We start from the raw sequence: 22,133 nt of genomic DNA on the forward strand, positions 1-22,133 counted from the left end.
TATGAATATTAATGACACGTTTTTATGGCATACTATACTATGCCTTTTTTTCATAAAATTTTCGACATGCTATTCTATGACTTTTTTTCATAACATTTTCGAAATGCTATACTATGACTTTTTATGTGAAATTATCGACATGCTATACTATGACTTTTTTCATGAAACTTTCGACATAAAATGTTCGACATATACTATGACTTTTTTTTCATAAAATGTTCGACATACTATTCTATGCCTTTTTTTCCATGAAATTTTCGACATACTATTCTATGACTTTTTTCATGAAACTTTCGACATAAAATGTTCGACATATTATACTATGACTTTTTTTTAATGAAATTTTCGACATACTATTCTATGACTTTTTTTTCATAAAATTATCGACATGCTATTCTATGATTTTTTTCATGAAATTTTCGACATACTACTCTATGCCTTTTTTTCGTTACATTTTCGACATACTATGCCTTTTTTCATAACATTTTTGACATGACTGACTTTTTTTCCATGAATTTTCAACATACATATACCCTGTATATATGTTATATAGATCAAGGTTAGGGTTAGCATTATATATTATATAGGTCAGGGTTGGGGTTATGGTTATATATTATACAGCTCAGGGTTAGGGTTATATATTATACAACTCAGGGTTAGGGTTAGGGTTATATATTATACAACTCAGGGTTAGGGTTAGGGTTAGGGTTATATATTATTCAGCTCAGGGTTAGGGTTAGGGTTATATATTATTCAGCTCAGGGTTAGGGTTAGAGTTTTATATTATACAGGTCAGGGTTAGGGTTATATATTATTCAGCTCAGGGTTAGGGTTAGAGTTTTATATTATACAGGTCAGGGTTAGGGTTATATATTATACAACTCAGGGTTAGGGTTAGGGTTATATATTATTCAGCTCAGGGTTAGGGTTAGAGTTTTATATTATACAGGTCAGGGTTAGGGTTATATATTATACAGCTCAGGGTTAGGGTTTTATATTATACAGGTCAGGGTTAGGGTTTTATATTATACAAGTTAGGGTTATATATTATACAGCTCATGGTTAGGGTTTTATATTACACAGGTCAGGGTTAGGATTTTATATTGTACAGGTCAGGGTTATATATTATGCATTGACTTTGTATAGGGTTAGGGTTAGTTATATACAATATATATATATATATATATATATTACATTGTTCTTTTGTAACAACTCAGTTAAAATTTGTTACAATTTCTGTTTCATAACCCCCAGTTGTATATCTCCGAAACCCTAGGAGGAGACACTCGTCTCACTCCACTGTCGGGCACCGATGTGAGGGTGGGGATCGAACCCCGCTCTGTCACACACAGAACCGGGAACTTAGCAGCCAAGCCACCAATACCACACGCACAGAAGACTGTTCTCTTCGTATATATGACTTCATCATTAGAAGTTAGAACTGAAAATAGACTGTGTCACATAAGGATCAAACCCACAACGACTAGTATTCCAACCAGGTATCTACGTCACTGAGCTATCTGTAGATACACTGATGTGGTGTTTCTTTCTGTATTTGACTTCTTAATTTAAAGTTAGTCCTCAAAAATCACTGTGTCACATAGGGATTGAACCATGATGATATCTACCACACTGAGATATCTGCCGGGATAACACAACCTCAAGTATTCAAACCAGCCATCTAACACACTGAGCTATTTCACAACATAGCATTTAAAAAAAAGAGTACAAAAAAGTCATGATATATTATGTCGAAAAAAAGTCATAGTATAGTATGTCGAAAAAAAGTCATGGTATAGTATGTTGACAAATTAAAAAAGTCATAGTATAGTATGTCGAAAAAATAAAAAGGTCATAGTATACTATGTTGAAAAAAAGTCAGAGTATAGTATGTCGACAAATTAAAAGTCATAGTATAGTATGTTCGAAAAAATTTAAAAATCATAGTATAGTCTGTTGAAAAAAAGGCATAGTATGGTACGCCAAAAAAAGTCATAATATAGTATTTTGAAAAAAGTAAAAAAAAAAAAGTCATAGTATACTACGTTAAAAAAAGGAAAAAAGTCATAGTATGGTTTTTGGAAAATTTCACCAAATAGAGTCATAGTATAGTATGTCGAAAAAGTTTAACAAAAAGGCATAAGATAGTGTGTCAAAAAAGTCATAGTATAGTATATTATAGTATGTCGAAAAAAGAGTCACAGTATAGTATGTAAAAAAAAAGTCAGAGTATAGTATGTTGAAAAAAGAGTCTTAGTATAGTATATTATAGTATGTCGTGGGAGAATATGTGGAAAAAAAGTCAGTATTGTATGTCAAAACAAAAGTCATAGTATAGTATGTCGAAATAAAGATAAAAAAGTCATAGTACAGTGTGTCGAAAAAGTCATAGTATACGATGATTAAAAAAAGTCAGTAGGGTATATCGAATAAAGTCATAGTATAGTATTTCGAAAAAAAGTCATAATATAGTATGTTATAGTATATTGAAAAAAGTCATAGTATAGTATGTCGAAAAATTTCACCAAAAAGACTCAGAGTATAGTATGTTGAAAATGTTATGAAAGAAAGTCATAGTATAGTATGTCGAAAAAAGTTAAAAAAAAGTCATAGTATAGCAAGTTGAAAAAAAGTCATAGTTTAGTATGTCGAATAAAAGTCATAGTATAGTATGTTGAAAAAATACAAAAAGTCGTAGTCAAGTATGTTGAAAAAGGTCACAGTATAGTGAGTCGAAAAGAAAAAAAAAAGTTATAGTATAGTACGTTGAAAGAAAGTCAACATGGCAGCCGTGTCACAAACTTTCTCATTTTACAGCTTAACAGTACATTACAAGATGTTTCTGAAAACATTTGAGGCGAGAAATAGGCATTATATTAACATAATATTGATTTATATTTGATCAGCGCTGCCTAGTTTGACTGTTTGATCAGAGTTTGCGAGTGATTGACAGCTGCTCATAGACGGCAGGCTCCAGCTCGGCTCCGATTGGATGTTTTCCTCCTGTCTGTTAAATCTTGCAGATGCCATTAGGAGCACCAGAAGACACAGAGGCACATGATTTTCTTCAGATTACCTGTCTCATGCACTACTGTCAGGATACAGTGACTGTTTTGTAACAATAATTCTCTTTTAATCATATTTGCTCCAGTTCTACCCACTGCTGCTTTAAGTGTGACTTTGAATCAAAACAAACCCATTGATTAATTTGTTTTTATTTGCATGGACCAACATTATGCAAGTTTGACCTTTGGACTATCAATAGGTGTGTCTGCTCTGATTATGTTTCCAAATTTGTCAATATCATTCCGCTGGGTGAGTAAAACTTTGACTGTCTTGAAAAAGAAGCCTTGCAAGCACAAAATTTGTTTCATCATGTACTGTTTGGGTGTGTCCATATTAAATGTTGAAGACTGTGAAACTGCATTCCAATATGGTATTTAAGCCACAGGGATAAACCTAGACAAGAAATATGTGACTTTCCAAAGGCCCATTTAGCCAAGGTACCTTAAAAAATAATTAGAAATTACAATTTAACAAGGGATTATTTGCTGACATAGTAAAGGCCAGTCTCCAACAAGTAGGCCGCCCATAGTTATCTTGGTTACTGAGTCATTACATAACACACATACACAGACACACACATGCTTTTGGTAAACTTAACTGAGGATCAAATGACAGCGGGGAAAACTTTGGATTCTAAGAGGCCATGTCTGAACATCTAAATACAAACTAAAAAGAAGTAGACCAAGCACACACATGGCATTACAGGCACATTAGGCTCCATGCTGTCATCTGTGAAGCAGCAGGGCAGGTGTGACAGCTCAGATCATGCAGCATTCGTAGAAACAGGACATGGGAACCGAGCAAAACAGCAGGTGGCAATTCCATATTTGTTTTCCCATGCAGCATGAGAGAAAAACCATTATTGATGCAGGTGTATTTTTTTATTGCTGCTTGATCACAGCATAATAAAAAAAAAAACTTTATAATTCCTTTTAATGGCAGATGGAAGTTATATACAAAGCAGCACAGAGAAAGATAAACTTATCATATATTCGCTCTCTATGAACACTTTTTTAATTATAAAGTATATAGGCACACAAACTGATTGACACGCTTTGGACCAATAGGATTCCACGTTGGGCGTTTCTTGAGCCAAATCCACGTTTCGTATTGGTTGTCTGTGCAGATGTGGGCGGGGCTAAACAAGTGCTTTACCAAAACAAGTTGCGTGCCTGCACAGACACGAGAGAAAGACGAGTTGTGGAGCAGAGGAGAAGTCATAACGTCCGGAGAAGAAAGCGAATGGACCGATAAACACTGAATAGAAGCTAAGAGCAGAGACACCGCTGGGGCGTCAGGTAGGGAAGTGCCACTGCATACAGATGTTATTATAGGCTACTGAGACTTTGCATGCAGCAAAACCCATTTAAGTTGCACATAAATAGTGGACAAGCCCATACTTGGAAGTCTCATGTGTTAAAGAGAGCTGATCACTTTGTTTTTTTGCTATAAAGACGTTGTGTTTTCCCTGGTGGTCTTGGGTTTATGGCCATTTAAGCTCAAGTCATGGACTTTTAGGGAGCAGAAAAATTGAAAAAACATAAAAAAACAAAAGTCTCATAGTCATTACATATAAATATATTACCATAAGATGCTATTGCAAGTATGGGGAAAGTGTCCTTAGTGTGACAACTGGGAATAAGTCTCCCAGACCATTTCTATATGCCAACAAAATAATAAACCATAAGAGGGTTTAAGGTCAAAGGTTACCAGAAACTTAATCAGTGTGAAACACTACACAAAACTACAATCACAGAAAGTATTTTACCCAACTTCACTCAACATCTCCAGCCAGCTGCATCTGTCCATTGTGAGCTTCACAGAGCTGGTATTTATGACAGGGCTTTTTATATGGGAGCTTGCTGCTTGTATCAACAAAAGGCATTTAATAGAGGTCAAATTTAACCCAGGTTTACTGAGATCATTAATATTTCAACCTTTTTTGCTGCACCAGGATTTGTTTATTCTGTATTTTGGAGAAAGTTAAATATGCCCCATAGTATAGCGGTTGGTCTTATCGTTTCTAAAGCCAGTATATAAGAATAATTAGGGATGCACCGATTAGACTTTTTCAATCCCGATACCGATAGCGATACCTTTTGGGCTTTGGGTATCAACCGATACCGAGTACCGATCTGATGCCAGTGTTTAATTAATAAGTTGTATGCCTCATTGTGTGGAAGTGACTGGTATCACTCTTTTATGTGTAAGGCAACATCAGGCTTAACTTAAACATTAATTTCCTAACTTTGTAAAACAAAATGTGACAAAAAAAAAAATATAGATATACATTTACTGAATAGAAATTTACCAGCAACTTAAACAGTCAAAACTTAAACAGCAATTACAATTCTAGTATATAATGTTTATAGTATATCAACATAAAATTGAATTGGTTAGATTGGCTCCATTGTTCCAGCTATTTGAGTCAGTACCGGCCCGATATCCGATCCGGTATCGGTGCATTTCAAAGAATAATTAGGCCTGATTTGTAGACATTTTTTTTTTTTTATATACCTAAAATTAGGGTCGAATTTTGCCATGTGTGTCTATTGGCATCAGTTAGATAGGAATTCGATTTCCATCTGCTTCATCCCCAAACAAGAGGGGAGCATTTCAACTTGTTTTTAGAGAAGAATTGTCCTACTGCATATTCAGGACTTGGTGCGTAGTCCTTTACCTCAGGGAAGTATTTCAGGTGTGTCTTTGTGCAACATCGGGAGGGTCTGTTGGTTTCATGTTTATTTTGCAGAATTAATGGTGTTTCTTTGTTTGAATGTGTTGGTTTGTATCTGTTTTATCCAGGCCTATTGTTAGAGGTGGTTGAAGATGGACCCCAACAGTGAGACCAAGATGATGACCTCTAACCTCTCTGAGACCCAGAAACTTAACCCATCCAGAGAACCAGGTAAACACAGATGGCTGTAACATTATTTTTATCAGATAAAATGTGTGTTTTTTTTATGTGAATACAAGTCTAAGCCATAGGAGTGCTTTTGGTTTGTTTTGAGTTTAAATGTTAAATAATTTGAATGTTTAGTGAGGGTGTACCTGATGATTCAGTTAGATAACTAGATAGCTAACTCTAGATAACTCTAGATTTAGTAACAGCCCCCCCCGCAAATCTGGAACTTGGATTGATGTAAAAAGTCCTGCTCTGGTTTTTTTTTACTCAACAAAGTTATCCAGATAACTCAGAAAACTCAGATTTTTGGAACAGATGTATGAATTTCCAAATTTGAACATGAGATCAGTGATCATTCAGCTAAAACTAACTAACTTCTTCACGTCCGCTCTTTCTTAAACGTGGATTAATGATGAAGTCAAAAGTTATTTATGATGTTTTTTATGCCTGTGTCCTGGGTCACTCTAACCTCGGTGGCGTTATACCAAAAAAACGTCACACGCACTCATCACAAACTGCCTGTCAGCACATATTTAATCTGTTGCCTTGCACTAAAGCATTTACTGGGGCAAAATTGTTTCTGGATGAAGCCTTTTGTGTGCTAAACTACGTGTTTAAAATACCATTACATTACAGAAACCAGCTGTAAAAATGTGTTAAATGTTTTGTATGAATGTCCCAGCTTGTTACCTTACACATTAGAATAGTGAGCCTAGTAATTTCCACTCAGTAAAATGACCCAATTCTGAGTATCGGCATCAGGAGTGAAAAAGTAGAAGTACTTAAGTAAAGTTTGTTACCAGAGTATTATATCTGTATTAATCTCATTACGAGCCACGACAGCGATGCTGGTGTTGTTTTCACCCTGTGAGTCTGCATGTGACTCATCATGGCAAAATGTGTCCTGAAGACACCTACTGTGTCCTGAAGATACCTACTGTGTCCTGAAGGAAGATACCTACTGTGTCCTGAAGATACCTACTGTGTCCTGAAGATACCTACTGTGTCCTGAAGATACCTACCGTATATCAGGAACTACCACAGAGGCGGTTTTGAGCCAGGTATAACTGTCTGTCTGAGGACAGCGCAATAGCGTCACAACCGTGCAAGATACAGTCCCAAAACTTTACAGATGGGTAGTTAAGATCAAATGAAAGTCTACTTCGAAGATTGGCGTGGTCCAAGCAAGGGCGCCGGATGTAGGGGGGTAGGAATGGGGAAGGGGCCATTGGTTGATTTGGCATAGCGGCTGGTGTGATCCCATTGCAAGATGGTCTCTAGTTTTAAATGTTTCAGGAAGAAACCTGAAGTAGAAATGTAACTAAACTGTAAGCCGATTGCACAGTAGCTTAAAGACTCATTACAAGAGAGTACAGTCTTACATATATTAAATATGGTAATCCAGAGAGGGGTATGCAGTGTAACAGTTGAAGCAAATTACTTTATAGGACCCTGCAGTTTGCAGGTGCGTTTCTGTTTTTCTTGCATGTTGGGCCATGAGAATGTCATTAGAAACGAAAGAAAAAAGTCTCACTAGCAAGATTATTAGGACAATTGCATTTAAATACCTTAGCATCTAAGTCTACAGCCTGTTATAAAAACAAACTCAGCGCGTTTAAACAATAATAATTCAAGTGCAGTCTTGTTTAGTCAAAGCTGTCAAAGGAAAAATGGACGTCGACAGCAGTGCTTCAGCAATAAAACAAGTACAAGGATCAATAATGGTGGAAGTTTATGACTGTTCATATGAATATCAAAAAAAGCTCATGCATATTACACAGTTTTTAATTCATAAGTTAAGTGAAATATATGTAAATAGTATGTATGTCCACATGCTAAGCTCATCACTTTTGATTCACTCAGATTTGTTTCTTTCCTATCTCTCTAATGATAAGACATATCTGTTAACTCCCAGTGACAAGACAAAGCATGCGTGCACGCTCACAATGATTTACAGGATTGATGGGCATTCTTCTTGTGAACATCCGACCTCTAATTCCACACAGTCAGCACTTTTAAGACAACTCATGGTTGGGGGAGAAAAGCTGTGACCCTGCCAAAAGTTATGGCATCCAGGTCCTTTAAAATATATTACCATATGTTTTATTTTTGTGTAGTGATTTATTGATGCTAAGTGACCTTTTACAGCATTCTCCCTGTCATGTATGTACGTACAGTGCCTCTTGTGATGGGCGATTTAGATTCTCTTTTTACTAAAACTCATTTCCTTGACTGAAGGTTTGTTAGTTGAGTTTCTGTGCTATGACAACAATGTATGGACACAATAACATATTGTTTTATATTTTGCTGCTGCCTGACAACACCGCTTTTGGTGAGATTATCACGCTAATAACCTGATTACTGCAACTGCGCGTGAGACCATCGGCTGCTTTAAAACATTACTAGCCGTAAACAAGAACACTACTTGTTTGATCGCTCAGAAGGGAACAAATGGTTGTGTTGTTGGCCCCACTCACTGCCGTGCGGTGTCTTGCTCTTTAACGCCTCGCTGCAACAGATGCTCGCCGACACTTCGACCTGATCATCTCCCTCGTGACTTCCTTGCTTCTAAAAAATGAGCATGACAAATGTCTAACTAGGAAGGAAATACAGCCACACCTGGGGCAGAGTCATTTGTGGCCAATTTAGTGTCATTTTATGTACCTTAAGTTGTGCACATTCTTAATATAATAATTGCCTATATACAGTATTATTACTAATGTTTAAAAGCGTATTAAAGCTGGGGTCAGCAATATTGGAGAAACCAGCTCGATTTTGAAAGTATCCAACTGAAAAACTCACCCCAACTCCTTTCCAATGAAAGTAGCTCCAAACGTCACTAAATCTAGCGAGAAAGTTGCCAAGTTGGCAACCCTGACAGCTCATCCCTTCAGGGCTCCCTCCAAAGCCACTCCCCCAAAATTATCATTATGAACTTAAACATATTGTAACGAATGTAATCAACAAACATGCCTATTGTACTCACAGTTGTCGAGCTAGCAGCTTGTGGAAGACTCCGGTGTAATGCATCAGGGCACGGGCAGATTGCATACAGGTAGGTAGGTAGGTAGCCTTTTGTTGGGAAGCTGATATCTTATATTCTCTGACTCTCTCTCTGTTTCTGTTCCTCTCTCCAGGCAGCAGCTGGCTGCTGGTGGTAGCGGCTGGAACAGCCTCTCTGAGCGGCCTGATGCTGGGCTATGAATTGGGCCTGACCTCTGGAGTCCTGCTGCAGCTGCGGGGTCTCCTCTCCCTCTCCTGCCGGGAACAAGAACTGCTGGTCAGCTCCATCCTGCTCGGCGCTCTCCTCGTCTGCCTGGCCGGAGGTCCTATTCTGGATCGCTACGGCCGCCGCTGCTCTCTGCTCCTGAGCGCCTCCGTGGTGGTCGTAGGGAGCGTCGTGCACATCGCAGTCACCTCATTTATTGCAATCACGCTGGGCCGGGTGATAGTCGGCATGGGAACGGCGCTGTCGGGGACGGCGGCCTGTCTGTACATTGCGGAGATCTCGCCGAGGGAGAGGAGGGGTCTGCTGGTGACGCTGTACGAGCTCATGTTGGTTGTGGGTGTAATGCTGGGATTCAGCTGTAGTTACGCCTTCGCTACCGTGCCCAATGGCTGGGCGTTTACATTCGGACTGGTAATCCCTCCAGCGCTGCTGCAGATCGGTGTACTCATGTTCCTCCCACCCAGTCCACGCTTCCTGGTTACCCAGGGTAAAGTGGAGCAGGCCAGGATAGTGCTGGCCAGAATGAGAGGTGGGGTTCAGGTGCATGTGGAAAAGGAGCTCAGGGACATCCAGGCAGGACTTAAAGAGGAATCAGAGCATAGTTTCTGGGAGTTGTTCAGTACCAAGGCCAACTTGCGTTCACGGCTGCTAACAGGCGTGGCCTTAGTCTTCCTTCAGCAGGCTACAGGTCAGCCTAACATCCTCTACTACGCTTCACCACTTCTCCGCAGCGTAGGCTTCAACAGTGACGCCGCGGCAACTTTGGCGTCCACAGGGTTCGGAGTGGTCAAGGTAGTCGGCACCATCCCGGCCGTACTGCTGGTCGACCGCGTTGGAACCAAGAGCTTTTTGTGTGTGGGTTCTGTCGCGATGGGAATGTCGCTAATTGCACTTGGCACATTGACACTGCAGAGCCACACTAACCTCACCAGCCTATGTAAAAGTCAAACTATACTAAACCACACGCAAACGCCATGGGATTTAAACGGAACCTCTATAGACTTGGACAACGGTAGCATTTTTTCTACTGACCTCCCCAGCCAGTGGAGCAGCGAGGAGGCACAGCGGACTAACAAAGAAGATGATGGGATTGGGGAGTCAGGAGGAGGAAGGACTTCTGGAGAAGTGTCTTCCGTACTGAAGTGGGCGTCACTGATCAGCTTGCTGGTGTATGTGGCAGCCTTCTCCATTAGCCTCGGACCAAGTAAGAACCCATTCATTCAGTTTTATTCACCCACTCCCTTCCCTGCAGCTTATAACACGTCCTACTGTGAAGTACAAAGTACAACAATGGTTATCATACAATAACTAGGCCTAGGTAAAGTATAGGTTGAAATGCTCAAGTTCCCCAGATAATGTATATGTCTTTGTTTCCTTCTCTTTCCAGTGGTGTATGTGGTTCTCAGTGAGATCTTTCCAATGGGAGTCAGAGGCAGGGCGGTGTCTGTGGTGTCGGCTGTAAACTGGGCCACTAACCTGCTCATCTCCATGACCTTCCTCACAATTACAGGTGTGTGTGTGTGTTATTTATTAATTGTAGGTTCAAGTAATTGTGGTAGAGCTATCATTTTACTGAAACTGTCAATGCAATTAAGGCAAGTATTCACTAGTAGATCCATTTCCGTATCTTTTGCCCAGAACAGGCCAAGATAGATCACAACAACCAGCAAACTCTATACTGTTTACAGCCAGAGATTTCATGCTAAACACGTTTCACTTCTTTGTTTACTTCTTGAAAAAAATGAGGTGTGTCTCACCTTGTTCCTACTCATCAGTCACACTGCCCACCTGTTGTGGAGTCACTAGCAAAACAGGAAGACACCTAAAACAGTGTGTCACTATTCAAATTTGTAGTCTTTGATATGAACCGTTTCTTTTTTTATTAGTTGCAGCCCTTTTTTTTTTGCCTATGTCAAGTCTGTCAAGTACATTTAAACTTAATTAGAACTGCAACGATTAATCGATCAGCTGTCAACTATTAAATAAATCGCCAACTATTTTGATAATCGGTTTGAGTAATTATTAAAGAAAAAAAAAATCTAAATTCTCTGATTCCAGCTTCTTAAATGTGAATATTTTCTGGTTTCTTTACTCGTCTATGACAGTAAACTGAATATCTTTGAGTTGTGTGGACAAAACAAAACATTTGAGGACGTTGTCTTTGGCTTTTGGGAAACACTGATTGACATTTTTCACCATCTTCTTACATTTTATAGACCAAACAAGTAATCAGTTAATTGAGAAAATAATCAATAGATTAATCGACAATAAAAATAATCGTTAGTTGCAGCCCGAAACGTCAGAGCAATTCAGTTTTTAATCCTGTGTAGAAAAACGTTCCTCAATAAAAAAAAAAAAAAAAGGTGACATCGAGCCAACACAGGCGCAGTCGTAAGGTCATAGCAGGTAAAACACACAAGCATTCTGCCTGAGGCCATGTTCAGCCATTTGAGGACACATTTCTTTGCTCTTGTTTTTCTAGAAAAGATTGGCCTTCCCAATGTGATGTTCCTCTACGCTGCCATGTGCTTTGTTCTCCTGGTGTTCGTCATCCTCTGTGTCCCCGAGACCAAAGGTCGCACGCTGGAGGAGATATCCAAAGAACTGGCTAAGAAGTGAATGGCAGCTTCCACATGACTTTAATGTTATCAATGTATCTAGTAAACCGGTTTGTGAAATGGATTCCAGCAAACATCTTGACTTTTTTTTTTCTTAACAGACCACAACTGCACACCTCACCTGAAGGAGAGTCGATAGTAAAAGGATCAAGAAGGACGATATAGTATCACTGTTAAGACTCTGGGGTACAACTCGTATATCTCACCCACATCTGTTCCAGCTGATTCCTATCATTATGTCTCTGTCTTATAGTTCCTTCTTGCTACATGCTGTGTGTATGTAAAGGAACAAATCAACAGGACAGGGATGGTGGAAAATGACATATGCAGTAAAGAATTCAATAATTGAGAAGTATTTGTGAATTTGCTCAAATGAGGATATCTCAGGGTTCACTCTTGCTTTTTAAAACGCAGCAAAAAAGGTAAACAATGGGGATTGAATGTCATTATATTTATTTAGTTCCCTTCTTTCTTTACCTCCCTATCTACGAATACAGCTACAATAATTCAGGAAGGGGTATTTATTTATTTTTTGATCTCAACTACGCACCTGTAATGTTTTGTTACTGCATCTTACAAAGTTGAAACGCTACTGCATTGCCAAAATCTGTCCCCAGACAGAAATGTAAACACCTGGCACCTGATGTAGTTCCTGCTACAGTAGGTGTTTCCAGGTCCACATTTTGCTATGACACACACACACGCAGACTCACAACGTGAAAACAATACCAGCGTCGCTGTTGCGGCTGGTAAAGATTGGCTTTTTGGACTATCATGGACAAATCAATGTACTAAAAAATAAGACGCTAATCACTTCAAATGTCTGTGTATGTAACATTCTTTGATTTGCAAACTACTTACTTTAACATGACCATTATATGCTGCTCCCTGTCATATGGGATGTAATAACATAAACACCAACAGGGCTCAAACCAGTCATACCAGTTATGCTAAAGAACACTGTAATCTACATTAAGTAGGGTGAGCCTGGTGTCAATCTGGTGTCTGATGATGAATCAACACGCTCAGTTTCGATGTAAGCTATGCCTGGCTGCTGAATCCTCAACAACAAGAAATATTAAACTTATCAGGTCTCGTAGTGATATTGAGTAGATAGTATAACTAGTACTGTAGTGTACGAAGTGTGAAAAGTGATGTTTTTTTTTGTTGTTTTTTTTACTTGCGTCTGTAATGCCAAAATTATAGTTAGGTGATTTACAAGTGGGATGTTTTACTGTGAGAATGAATGACTTGTGTGGACTTGTTAACAATTAAAATTGCACATTTTTTAATCTGTACTTTGATACATCTCCTTATCTTTTTTTCATTTGTATTGTGTCACACTGAAAACCCATTGAAAGTGCTTCACTCCACCTGTAATCAGGACACGCATACACAAAAAAGAGAGGACGTTATGAAAATGAGAGTAAAGCAAAGTGAACAGTAGTCCTGTGGTGGCCTTGTTTTATCATGAACCTTTATTTTTTATACAAAATACAAAATTCTGAACAAGTGTCACAAATGTTCAGTTGACACTGGTTCAAAAAGTCCATCCCACATACTTGAGACGTGTTTTTTTATCTACATCTTTTCCATCAGATGCCTTAATTATATACATACATCTATGTTGCCTGTCATTAGGGTTTTCTATTTAAAAGAAACACTAAACTGTCGTTTTTTGTTGTTTAGGAGAATGATATTCTGTGAAGGGGTTTGTTTTTCAGACTGGCTAATGCTGTCGGCATGTCCTCTTTCAACACTGTGCGTGGTCGTACGTTGCTTCACAAATTGAAAATGAATGTGTTGCCAAACCTCTCGATGAGTGACAGTGACGAGTTAACTGAAGACTGGCTGCTTTGTAATTATGAGTTCTCTAACCAGTAGCTGAGTTAAGTAAAAGCGTGAGGGGAGTCTATAGCCCCTTTCACACAGAGATTCCGCAATACTGCCATTACGCCAGCTTTGCTTTTCACACTGAACAAAACAATGGCGGCATAATACCGGCCTGTTGTGCGATTTTATATATCACGCCCGCATCGGGGGAGCAAAAGGGGTGTGACATTAAACACAACAGCGTCTGCGTGTGGCGTGTGTGCGTGTAGTCCTGCCATCGGCTCGGCTCTGCGACTACCTCCACTGACGGCTCAGCGGCGGAACAACTCTCTCCCCTCTTTCCATCTCCGTACCTTTCATACAGAACAGCGAGGTGGAATAACAGCGCAACATTCCCGCCTCGAACAGGCCGTGTGAAAGGAGCTTATGGCTCAACAACGGACCGCCTGAAAAATCAAATATACCTGAACCCTTCAAACGTTTTCATTACATACCAAAAAATGTAGGACATCGAGCTTATTCTGTACATTGTCCAGCCAAGAAAAAAAACTATTTCATCTTTGCATTGTGTTTAAAAGTATTTTTTTTAGGAAATGACAAGAAATTAAATCAGATAACGCGTGTGCATTCTGATCCAATGCCACAGTTTAGAAACAAGAACACACTTATAGTGAACTGACAACCAAACTAAAGTAAGGAAATGTGAGAAACCAACTATTAAAATCAGAGATCATGACTGTGTTGTGAGTGGATATGTGCATCTCCTTAAGGACCTGCTCTTACCGTGTGTACATGTGTAACAGTCAAGACTCAGTCTATGATTTGACTGCTGTTTTTCCCTTTGGGCAAAAATATGGGTAATACAGTGGTTGCCATGTATTTGCGTCTGCAAACAACCCATGGACGGAGATCTAGAGAATGTGGCAAATGGGACGACTTCTGGTATATAGGGTTAAAGTTGAGGCTTCTTAGTCTTCACATACTGACTCTTCGCAATGGTCACAACTGTTAGTCATTGAAATAGTTAGACTGTTGTAAAACTGTTTTTTCTGTGTCCATGCAAAAAACACCCAGAGCACATAAAGAGCGAGAGCAGATAACTGCCTCCCCCCTTCAGTGTCAGTCACGTTTGGAGGAGCTACTTCCGCTGAAGGATCTGATGTTTGAAAGACGTACTTTTAGGCTGTTAAAATCACAAGAGCGACACAATCCACAACAACAACTATGTTTTTGTGAGAGGGAAGTTTTAAAACTCCGACAAGGGTTGTTGAGGGGATTCTTTTAAATCCCGGTGACATCCAGTCCGTTGATTGTGTTAAAAGTTTGTGTCTGTTGCCGTGTAGCGATAAAATCGAGCAAATAAATCCAAGGATAAAGTGCTTCCTCACTTGTAACAAACGAATCAGACGGGCTCTCCTCTTTTCCTTCATTCCCTCCGTCGTCTTCTTTTATTTGCGGAGGGGTTTCTGAACCTCGAACAGCAGCGGGTAGATCTGCTCAACAGCTGTGGCCACGTTCTGCACACATGGTCCTGAACGATAGGATAGGGAGGAGTGAGGGTGGGACGAGAGCATAAGAATAAGCTTTGAGTACAATAAACAAGAAAAAGCTTCAGACAACATACAGACAAATGGGAGAATCACAGATCACAGCAGTTGTTTGGGTCAAGTTCAGCCTAACGCACGACATACAAAGAGGGCATAAACTATTTCACTCTGAGTAAAATTCCTTGAGGAATCGGGTTATTTACAAACCTCTTTTCTGGTTGTAACAGAGCATAAAAGTGCATCAGGACAACGTGACCTCAATCCTTTAAGCTGTTGTGCCCTCTAGTAAATGAGGGTGAGAGGTTAGTCTGTATGTGTGCGTGTAGGTATGCAAGTGTGAGAGTTACCTGTAACTGTGATGCTGCCAGTAGAGAACACCTGTACAGTAGCCTTGATGTGTTTGATCCTGTACGTGGCAGCAGGATGGAGCTCTGGTTCATAACTGACAAACAAACACAGGGTTAAGTATTAAAGGCTTTCAGCATATATACAGCTTTGAGAGTATTACATGATGCCAGTGCGTCATATGTTATCACATAAACAAGTGAATTAGAGGCTGACTACACCAACATATTCTGCCTGCTTGTGGTGCCAAATGCATACTAAAGTGCCGACCAGTGCTCCCACCACTAGAGGTCATCCTGTCCTTGCAAATATTGAATCACTACAAGTAAAAAGTGTAACATTTTCAGGCTAAACTAAATCAAAATAAATGACAATGGTAGGTAGTTATGACAGTGATCTGTATTTTTCCTTATGAGATCAACATTTATAACTCAAATGATCCAAAATATGAGCATAATCAAACTTAAGAGATTCTGGGCTGACATCTGAGGGGTAAGATCTGCTACAGAGGGAAACAATCAGTACAATGAAATATTTCTAAATACTGCTCAGACAGATTCTGGATTCTGATAATGGTGATGATTTGAATTAGTGTGATGATGTATAGTACTGTGTTACCTGGCGATGGGTCGGTTCTTCTTGGTAAAGTCTATAAGGTGGATTGCAAACGGCATGGAGCACACTGCCAGGACATTCACAACTTTGAAGGCTGAAAACCTCACCTGAAAAGACAACACACACACATATGAATGTATTTATACCCACATACTTTCATATTAAAATGAAAACTCTGGTCTTTCAATCTTGGTCTTTATGGCCTTAGTGTTGGCAAATATACCTGTAAGTTAGCCTCATTTGTACTCACTCCAGTTATTGCAGAAATAAAAGCAAATATAAACTACAAATAGCATCTAATCTGCCTGTTGACCTGAGGGGTGTACCATGAAGCAAGGTCAACAGAGCCAGGCTTTCTTTGCCTTAGCGGGCTCGACAAAGCCTAAAGCCCCAGACAGAGATAATGGGTACCACAACGGTGGTTATTAACAGTCTTCATTAAGCCAGACTTTCTTCCTCAGGCTCTGTGCGCGTTCCCATAAAATGGGGAGTTTGGCGTGTCATCTGACTCTACTACCGCAAAAAAAAATTCTCCCTTGCTGCTGGTACTCCTGTCTGTTTCTCCAAATTGGGGGCGTGCCGAGTCAACCACCATCTACTGTAGGTAATACACTGACTATGGATAAGTACCTCATACGATACAAGTACCTCATCTTATTACACTAACCTTCAGGCATAATAACCAAAACTAAGACAATAAGACCAGGATTGTTAAAAAATCTGAAATGCAAACCTTTAACTGATATTATAATAAGCTCTATATCTGCATTGGTATTCATGTTATGGCAAGTGGCATCTGTTATGATGCTGTTAACCAACAGTTATGCTCACCTTGAAGCCCAGTTTCTGCAGAACGCGTGCTAACCTGCGAGCACCCCGCTTTGCGTCATCCTCACTGTACAAAAGAGGAGAGCAAAGAGTGAGAACCAGGATAACCGTGGTATGCATACTGTATATGGTTTGGCATGCAAAAGAGACGTAACACATACACAGAAAGTGGGAACCTTAAGAGTTCAGGGCACCAACAATCAAAGGCATCCCTGTGCTGTGTGTTTGTGGTGGCTGATTTGCCAAAAGTGATAATCACTAGCTCTAATGTCAGTATTGTATCTGTGACAGGTGGAGACAAATGGTAATGCCCCGACATTATTGGCAGTTGATGGAGGATCTTGCTTAAAAATTCAGCTGAAGCCAAGCAAGACATCAGCAGCCAAGATTTCTCTCACCAGAGAAAATGAATGGGCCTTTGGCAACAGACACTCCATTTGTTATGTGCAGTTGCAGATTTAATTTACTGACTTCTATACAGTTAATGGTTTGTGTGAGTGTTTCATGTGCAGAGTGTCTACCTTGTTGCTCCAGTGCAGATGATTTTCCCTGAGGACCAGATTGAGGCTGTTATCTTGGGCTTACGAAGCTTCATTAGGACTTTCTAAGAAATAAAAAAGGGGTCAAAACTTTAATGCTGCCAACATGATTCATATCATAAAAGCAGCAAAGCTGTACATAATCAAAATAAAGGTGAGCTGTTTTTTTTATATCTACATGTAGAATATCCTTGACTTTGACTTCCTTACCCCTACTTCCGGCTTATAGATGACATTGGTTCCCTCTAAGGCAATGGTGCGGAGGTTGAGGTGGCACCTGGTCCTGAAGGTTGCCACCACATTGGTGATAATGATATCAAGTGCATCGTCATTGCTGGAATCCATGGGGAAGTGTGCGGTGCAGCAAGAGGACCACAGGGACTTTCTCCTCACACATTTATTATCAACGCCATCATCACCACCATTTCACGGACGGACGGACGGACGGACAGGGAGACAAGTTGAGCTGGAAGGGGGGAAAAAAAGCACAGAATTTATTAGCATTTTGAGAGATATAAATTATAAATGTCAGTCTTATATATATTTTTTTTAATTTTGTTACAATGATTTTCACAAACATGCACAAACACTATAGTACAAAGCAATGTCCCATGCCCTTATTATTTTGATTGTTTTGATGGGTCATATTTGCACTGCTTACAGCTTGCACATTAGATAATTAACTTGTGCATTCAAGATAATAACCTGTGCAAACTAGATAATTAACTTTTGCATTCAAGATAATGACTTGTTCCCACAGGATAATGAACTTGTGTACACAAGAGAAAAAAAAATCACCTATCGCTATGTGCAGGGAATGAAATTAGCACCTGCCACCTGCCAAATACAGGTTAAATGTTGGCTGTGGCAGGTAAAAAATTCCAGGTCACCTGCCACCAAGACAGACAGGTTTTCCTTATATTAAGAAATATTATTTTTAAAAAGCAACTCTAAAGCCTAAATGAAATATAGTCATGGATTAAGTTTTACTGATATATTCCAAAATTCTAGTGTCTGGTACCACTGACTCAGTGTTTACAATTTTAAAGAGTTCTACGTAGATTTCAGAAGTGGCAGACAAAAAAAAATGAGTGGCCGGTAGAAATGTTCAGTGACCTGCGACAGTGGCAGGTGAGGAAAAAGGTTAATTTCAGACCCTGGCTATAGTACAATGCAATGTCCCATGCCCTTTTTTTTGCCCTTATTATTTTCTTGTTTTGATTGTTTTCATGGGTCATATTTTCACTGCTTATAGCTTGCACACAAGATAATTAACTTGTGCATTCAAGATAAAATAACCTGTGCACACTAAATAATTAATTTGTGCGTTCAAGATAATTAACTTGTTCCCACACGATAATTAACTTGTGTACACAATAGAAGAAAAAAAAAATCACCTTTCTCTATGTGTAAATGCTGTTCTTACACCAGAATAAAAAGGTAAACATGTTAGGAAAGGGGGCTTAACTTGTCACCTCAGCTGCAGCACCAATTCATCTGATTCTCCAGCTATGTGTCGTTTCCAAAACACGAATCACACAGGCATCTGCAATGCAATAAAATAAATTTAGATATTTTGAATGTACTTCTACGCTATTATGTCCATGTATTAACGTTAGGTTACCCGCTAGTACAATAACAATGACAATAACCTGATATTTTCAGGTGGAATTTCATTTCATTCTCACAGTGCAATATAATTTTCCACTTGTGCAATTTTGTTAATAGTCTGTTTATTGTCAATACTGTATATACTGCTCCTATTTTTATACTACCTTCTATTTAAATGGTTCATATTTTGTTACACTTTGTTTAGCTCTTTTTTTTTTTTTTTACTGTGTTAGCTGATGCATCTTGTTTTTTGCACTATCCCCTTTGCTGCTGTACACTGCAAATTTCCCCACTGTGGGACTAATAAAAGAATATCTTATCTTAGTACAGCCTGATGTCGTTGGCCAGCTTCTCTGTTGCTAGTCAATTGCCAAGCAAGATGTAGGAAGAAATGATATACTGAAGGCTAAACGTGATATAAAATGCATTTAACCCTTAGCTAAGTATGTGAAGGAGTAAGGTATAAGGTATTTGTCTAAAATGAAAGGTTCACTGGCGTTTATAAAATGCATGGACTAGTTTTTCCAAATCCTACTGAGACATCAGTCCTCTAATTCTTGCTATATTCTTCAGGTGATAGAAGGCTGTCTTTGTAATTTTCTTAATATTGCACTGCTTATAGCTTGCACATGAGATAATTAACTTGTGCATTAAAGATAATAACCTGTGCACACTAGATAATTAACTTGTGCGTTCAAGATAATGACTTGTTAACCACACGTTAATGAACTTGTGTACACAAGAGAATAAAAACGTTAAAATGTTAGGAAAAGGGGGCTTTAACTTGCAGCACCAATTCATCTTATTCATGCATCATGCCCTTTTTTTGCCCTTATTATTTTTCTTGTTTTGATTGTTTTCATGTGTCATATTTGCACTACTTATAGCTGTAATTAACTTGTGCATTCAAGATAAAATAACCTGTGCACACTAGATAATTAACTTATGTACACAAGAGGAAAAAAATCACCTTTCTCTGTGTAAATGCTGTTCTTACACCTGAATAAAAATGTTAAAATGTTAGGAAAAGGGGGCTCTAACTTGTCACCTCAGCTGCAGCACCAATTCATCTTATTCATGCATCATGCTCTTTTTTTTTGCCCTTATTATTTTCTTGTTTTGATTGTTTTCATGTGTCATATTTGCACTGCTTATAGCTTGCACATGAGATAATTAACTTGTGCACACTAGATAATTAATTTGTGTACACAAGAGAAACAAAAACACCTTTCTCTATGTGTAAAAGCTGTTCTTACACCTGAATAAAAAACGTTAAAATGTAAAGAAAAGGGGGCTCTAACTTGTCACCTCAGCTGCAGCACCAATTCATCTGATTCTCCAGCTATGTGTCGTTTCCAAAACACCCAATCACACCCGCCAGTACAGCCTGATCAGTAGCTAGCTACTCCTCTGCTAGTAAATTACCAAGCAAGATATAAGAAGAAATTATATACTGAAGGCTAAATGTGATATAAAATGCATTCAACCCTTAGTTAAATATGTGAAGGAGTAAGGTATAAGGCTAAAATGTAAGGTTTACTGGCTGGTTATAGCTGATGATGCCTCGCTCACCTCAGTGTCTTGTTGCATAGTAACGCAAATAAGCTTGTTTAGGGAAATTGATGCTAAACCAAGCTAATCTAGCCAGCCTAACAAACCAGGCTGTCAACTCTTCATACTACACTTCCACTGAAATGAACGATTAAAAACACAGCAGCGATAACGTTACCTCACTACTGAGCAAGCTACTGTTGTTAATGAAGCTCTCCGTTAGCTTAGCAACAAAGAAAAGGCTCTAATGAATGTAATGAATGAAAAGTTGTTAGCTAAGCTAGCTAGCAGGCTAGCTGTCTAACGTTACACTGAGGTGTTTACTCTGGTTCCAGCTGGGTTGACGTGTTAATGGTAAATGTGTTTGTTTTCATAATGTATCTACCTCTTCAGCTTAGCTCAGTGCTGTAAACCCCGAGACTATAGGACAATACAGTCAATAGTAATGATAAATAGTGGACAGACCTCTTCCTCCTCCGTGGACTACAAGCTAGCCTTCTTCCGGTTGCAGCTTTCAAAATAAAAGCAGGTGGACTTCAAAATAACTTCAACTTCCTGTAACAAAATAACAACGAGAAAAACAAACATTTACAGATGACAAATTTATAGTAACTTATGTTTGTTTATTTATTTTGCACAATTTAAGACTATACAACATAACAAAAAAATTAAATGAATTATATAAAGTGCAGAAAGAGGCCAAACAAAACCCACTGGGCTTATCTGAAGCCTCATAATATCTATTTATAAGCCGGTCTACATTACATTTTTATGTGAAAATGTAATTACTTTCGATGTCAAATAAAGTGACAATCATTTTCTCCAGAAGACAATTCATTATCTGATTAATCTCGGGCTGCCAAACAGATAGGGTGACCAGATCTAAACAAACCAAATGTAGGAGAAAGAGTAGGGGAGAGTGGGGTAAGATGAGCCAATTTTTACTTATGCTGTCCTCGAGGTTAGGAAAAATGAGACAGAAGCAGAATGAAAACTTGAACCTTAAATTCAGGATCTCTCCTATCAAATGAAATGATCAGCATGCATCTATCACAAAGCTGTCTGGAAAAAATGACCTTCCCAAAAAAAGTGCTCCTGTGGCTCAACTTGCCCCAGGTAAGGGGTAAGTTGATCCGAGTCAGTGGGTAAGTTGAGCCATCGTGGGGTAAACTGAACATCTGAGTTTTTAAGTTTAAACCTCAGCATAAGTGTGTTAATAAACAGTTTCACAGTTGTGAGAACAAACCACCTGTGAGTTTCAAGACCATTGAACAATCAAAATATCATTCAATATTCAACAATATTCCAGTCGTCAAGGTTGCAGTGTAATATGAACTGTTGCTCCCTCCTTGCAGTTCCTCCAGCCTTTTGAGGTTGAAGTAGCTCCTTCAGCACATCACTCAGTGGAAAAGATGCCTCATCCTTTTCTTTGAATACAAAGGTGGG

At 39.0% G+C, this 22,133-nt stretch overlaps 2 protein-coding genes across 11 annotated transcripts; one reads left to right on the plus strand and one right to left on the minus strand.

Moving 5' to 3' along the window:
- Nucleotides 1-3,190: 3,190 nt before the first annotated feature.
- slc2a12 (solute carrier family 2 member 12) lies at nucleotides 3,191-13,116 on the plus strand. 5 transcript variants are annotated; one of them, XM_074614917.1, is made up of 7 exons: nucleotides 3,219-3,315; nucleotides 4,193-4,364; nucleotides 5,872-5,974; nucleotides 9,109-10,404; nucleotides 10,588-10,710; nucleotides 11,683-11,815; nucleotides 11,920-13,116. In XM_074614917.1, the coding sequence occupies exons 3-7, from the start codon at nucleotides 5,896-5,898 to the stop codon at nucleotides 11,981-11,983; spliced, it is 1,695 nt and encodes a 564-aa protein (XP_074471018.1). In that variant the 5' UTR covers nucleotides 3,219-3,315; nucleotides 4,193-4,364; nucleotides 5,872-5,895; the 3' UTR covers nucleotides 11,984-13,116. The 5 variants fall into 5 exon arrangements, with proteins under 5 accessions (XP_074471021.1, XP_074471018.1, XP_074471022.1 ...); XM_074614921.1 differs by having other exon boundaries at nucleotides 3,220-3,315; nucleotides 11,683-11,853; XM_074614919.1 differs by having other exon boundaries at nucleotides 3,264-3,315; nucleotides 4,247-4,364.
- A 157-nt stretch (nucleotides 13,117-13,273) lies between these two features.
- tbpl1 (TBP-like 1) lies at nucleotides 13,274-21,238 on the minus strand. 6 transcript variants are annotated; one of them, XM_074614922.1, is made up of 8 exons: nucleotides 21,153-21,238; nucleotides 19,001-19,071; nucleotides 17,736-17,991; nucleotides 17,508-17,590; nucleotides 16,990-17,053; nucleotides 16,162-16,265; nucleotides 15,546-15,640; nucleotides 13,274-15,182 (listed from the first exon to the last, which is right to left on the minus strand). In XM_074614922.1, exons 3-8 carry the CDS (start codon nucleotides 17,868-17,870, stop codon nucleotides 15,100-15,102), a joined length of 564 nt encoding a protein of 187 aa, XP_074471023.1. In that variant the 5' UTR covers nucleotides 17,871-17,991; nucleotides 19,001-19,071; nucleotides 21,153-21,238; the 3' UTR covers nucleotides 13,274-15,099. The 6 variants fall into 6 exon arrangements, with proteins under 6 accessions (XP_074471023.1, XP_074471027.1, XP_074471024.1 ...); XM_074614926.1 differs by having other exon boundaries at nucleotides 18,994-19,071; nucleotides 21,153-21,223; XM_074614923.1 differs by having other exon boundaries at nucleotides 21,073-21,161.
- Between the last annotated feature and the right edge of the window lie 895 nt (nucleotides 21,239-22,133).

The sequence above is a fragment of the Sebastes fasciatus genome, chromosome 18 (assembly GCF_043250625.1).
Source record: "Sebastes fasciatus isolate fSebFas1 chromosome 18, fSebFas1.pri, whole genome shotgun sequence".
Lineage (NCBI taxonomy): Eukaryota > Metazoa > Chordata > Actinopteri > Perciformes > Sebastidae > Sebastes > Sebastes fasciatus.

Coding starts and splice junctions, on each gene's coding strand:
- slc2a12 (XM_074614920.1), top strand. CDS start 5,896: ATGGACCCCAACAGTGAGACCAAGATGATGACCTCTAACCTCTCTGAG. Junction 10,405..10,587: donor CTCCATTAGCCTCGGACCAA/GTAAGAACCCAT, acceptor TTCTCTTTCCAG/TGGTGTATGTGGTTCTCAGT. Junction 11,816..11,919: donor TCCAAAGAACTGGCTAAGAA/GTGAATGGCAGC, acceptor TTTTCTTAACAG/ACCACAACTGCACACCTCAC.
- tbpl1 (XM_074614922.1), bottom strand. CDS start 17,870: ATGGATTCCAGCAATGACGATGCACTTGATATCATTATCACCAATGTG. Junction 17,591..17,735: donor TCTATAAGCCGGAAGTAGGG/GTAAGGAAGTCA, acceptor TTTATTTCTTAG/AAAGTCCTAATGAAGCTTCG. Junction 17,054..17,507: donor ATCTGCACTGGAGCAACAAG/GTAGACACTCTG, acceptor TCTTTTGTACAG/TGAGGATGACGCAAAGCGGG.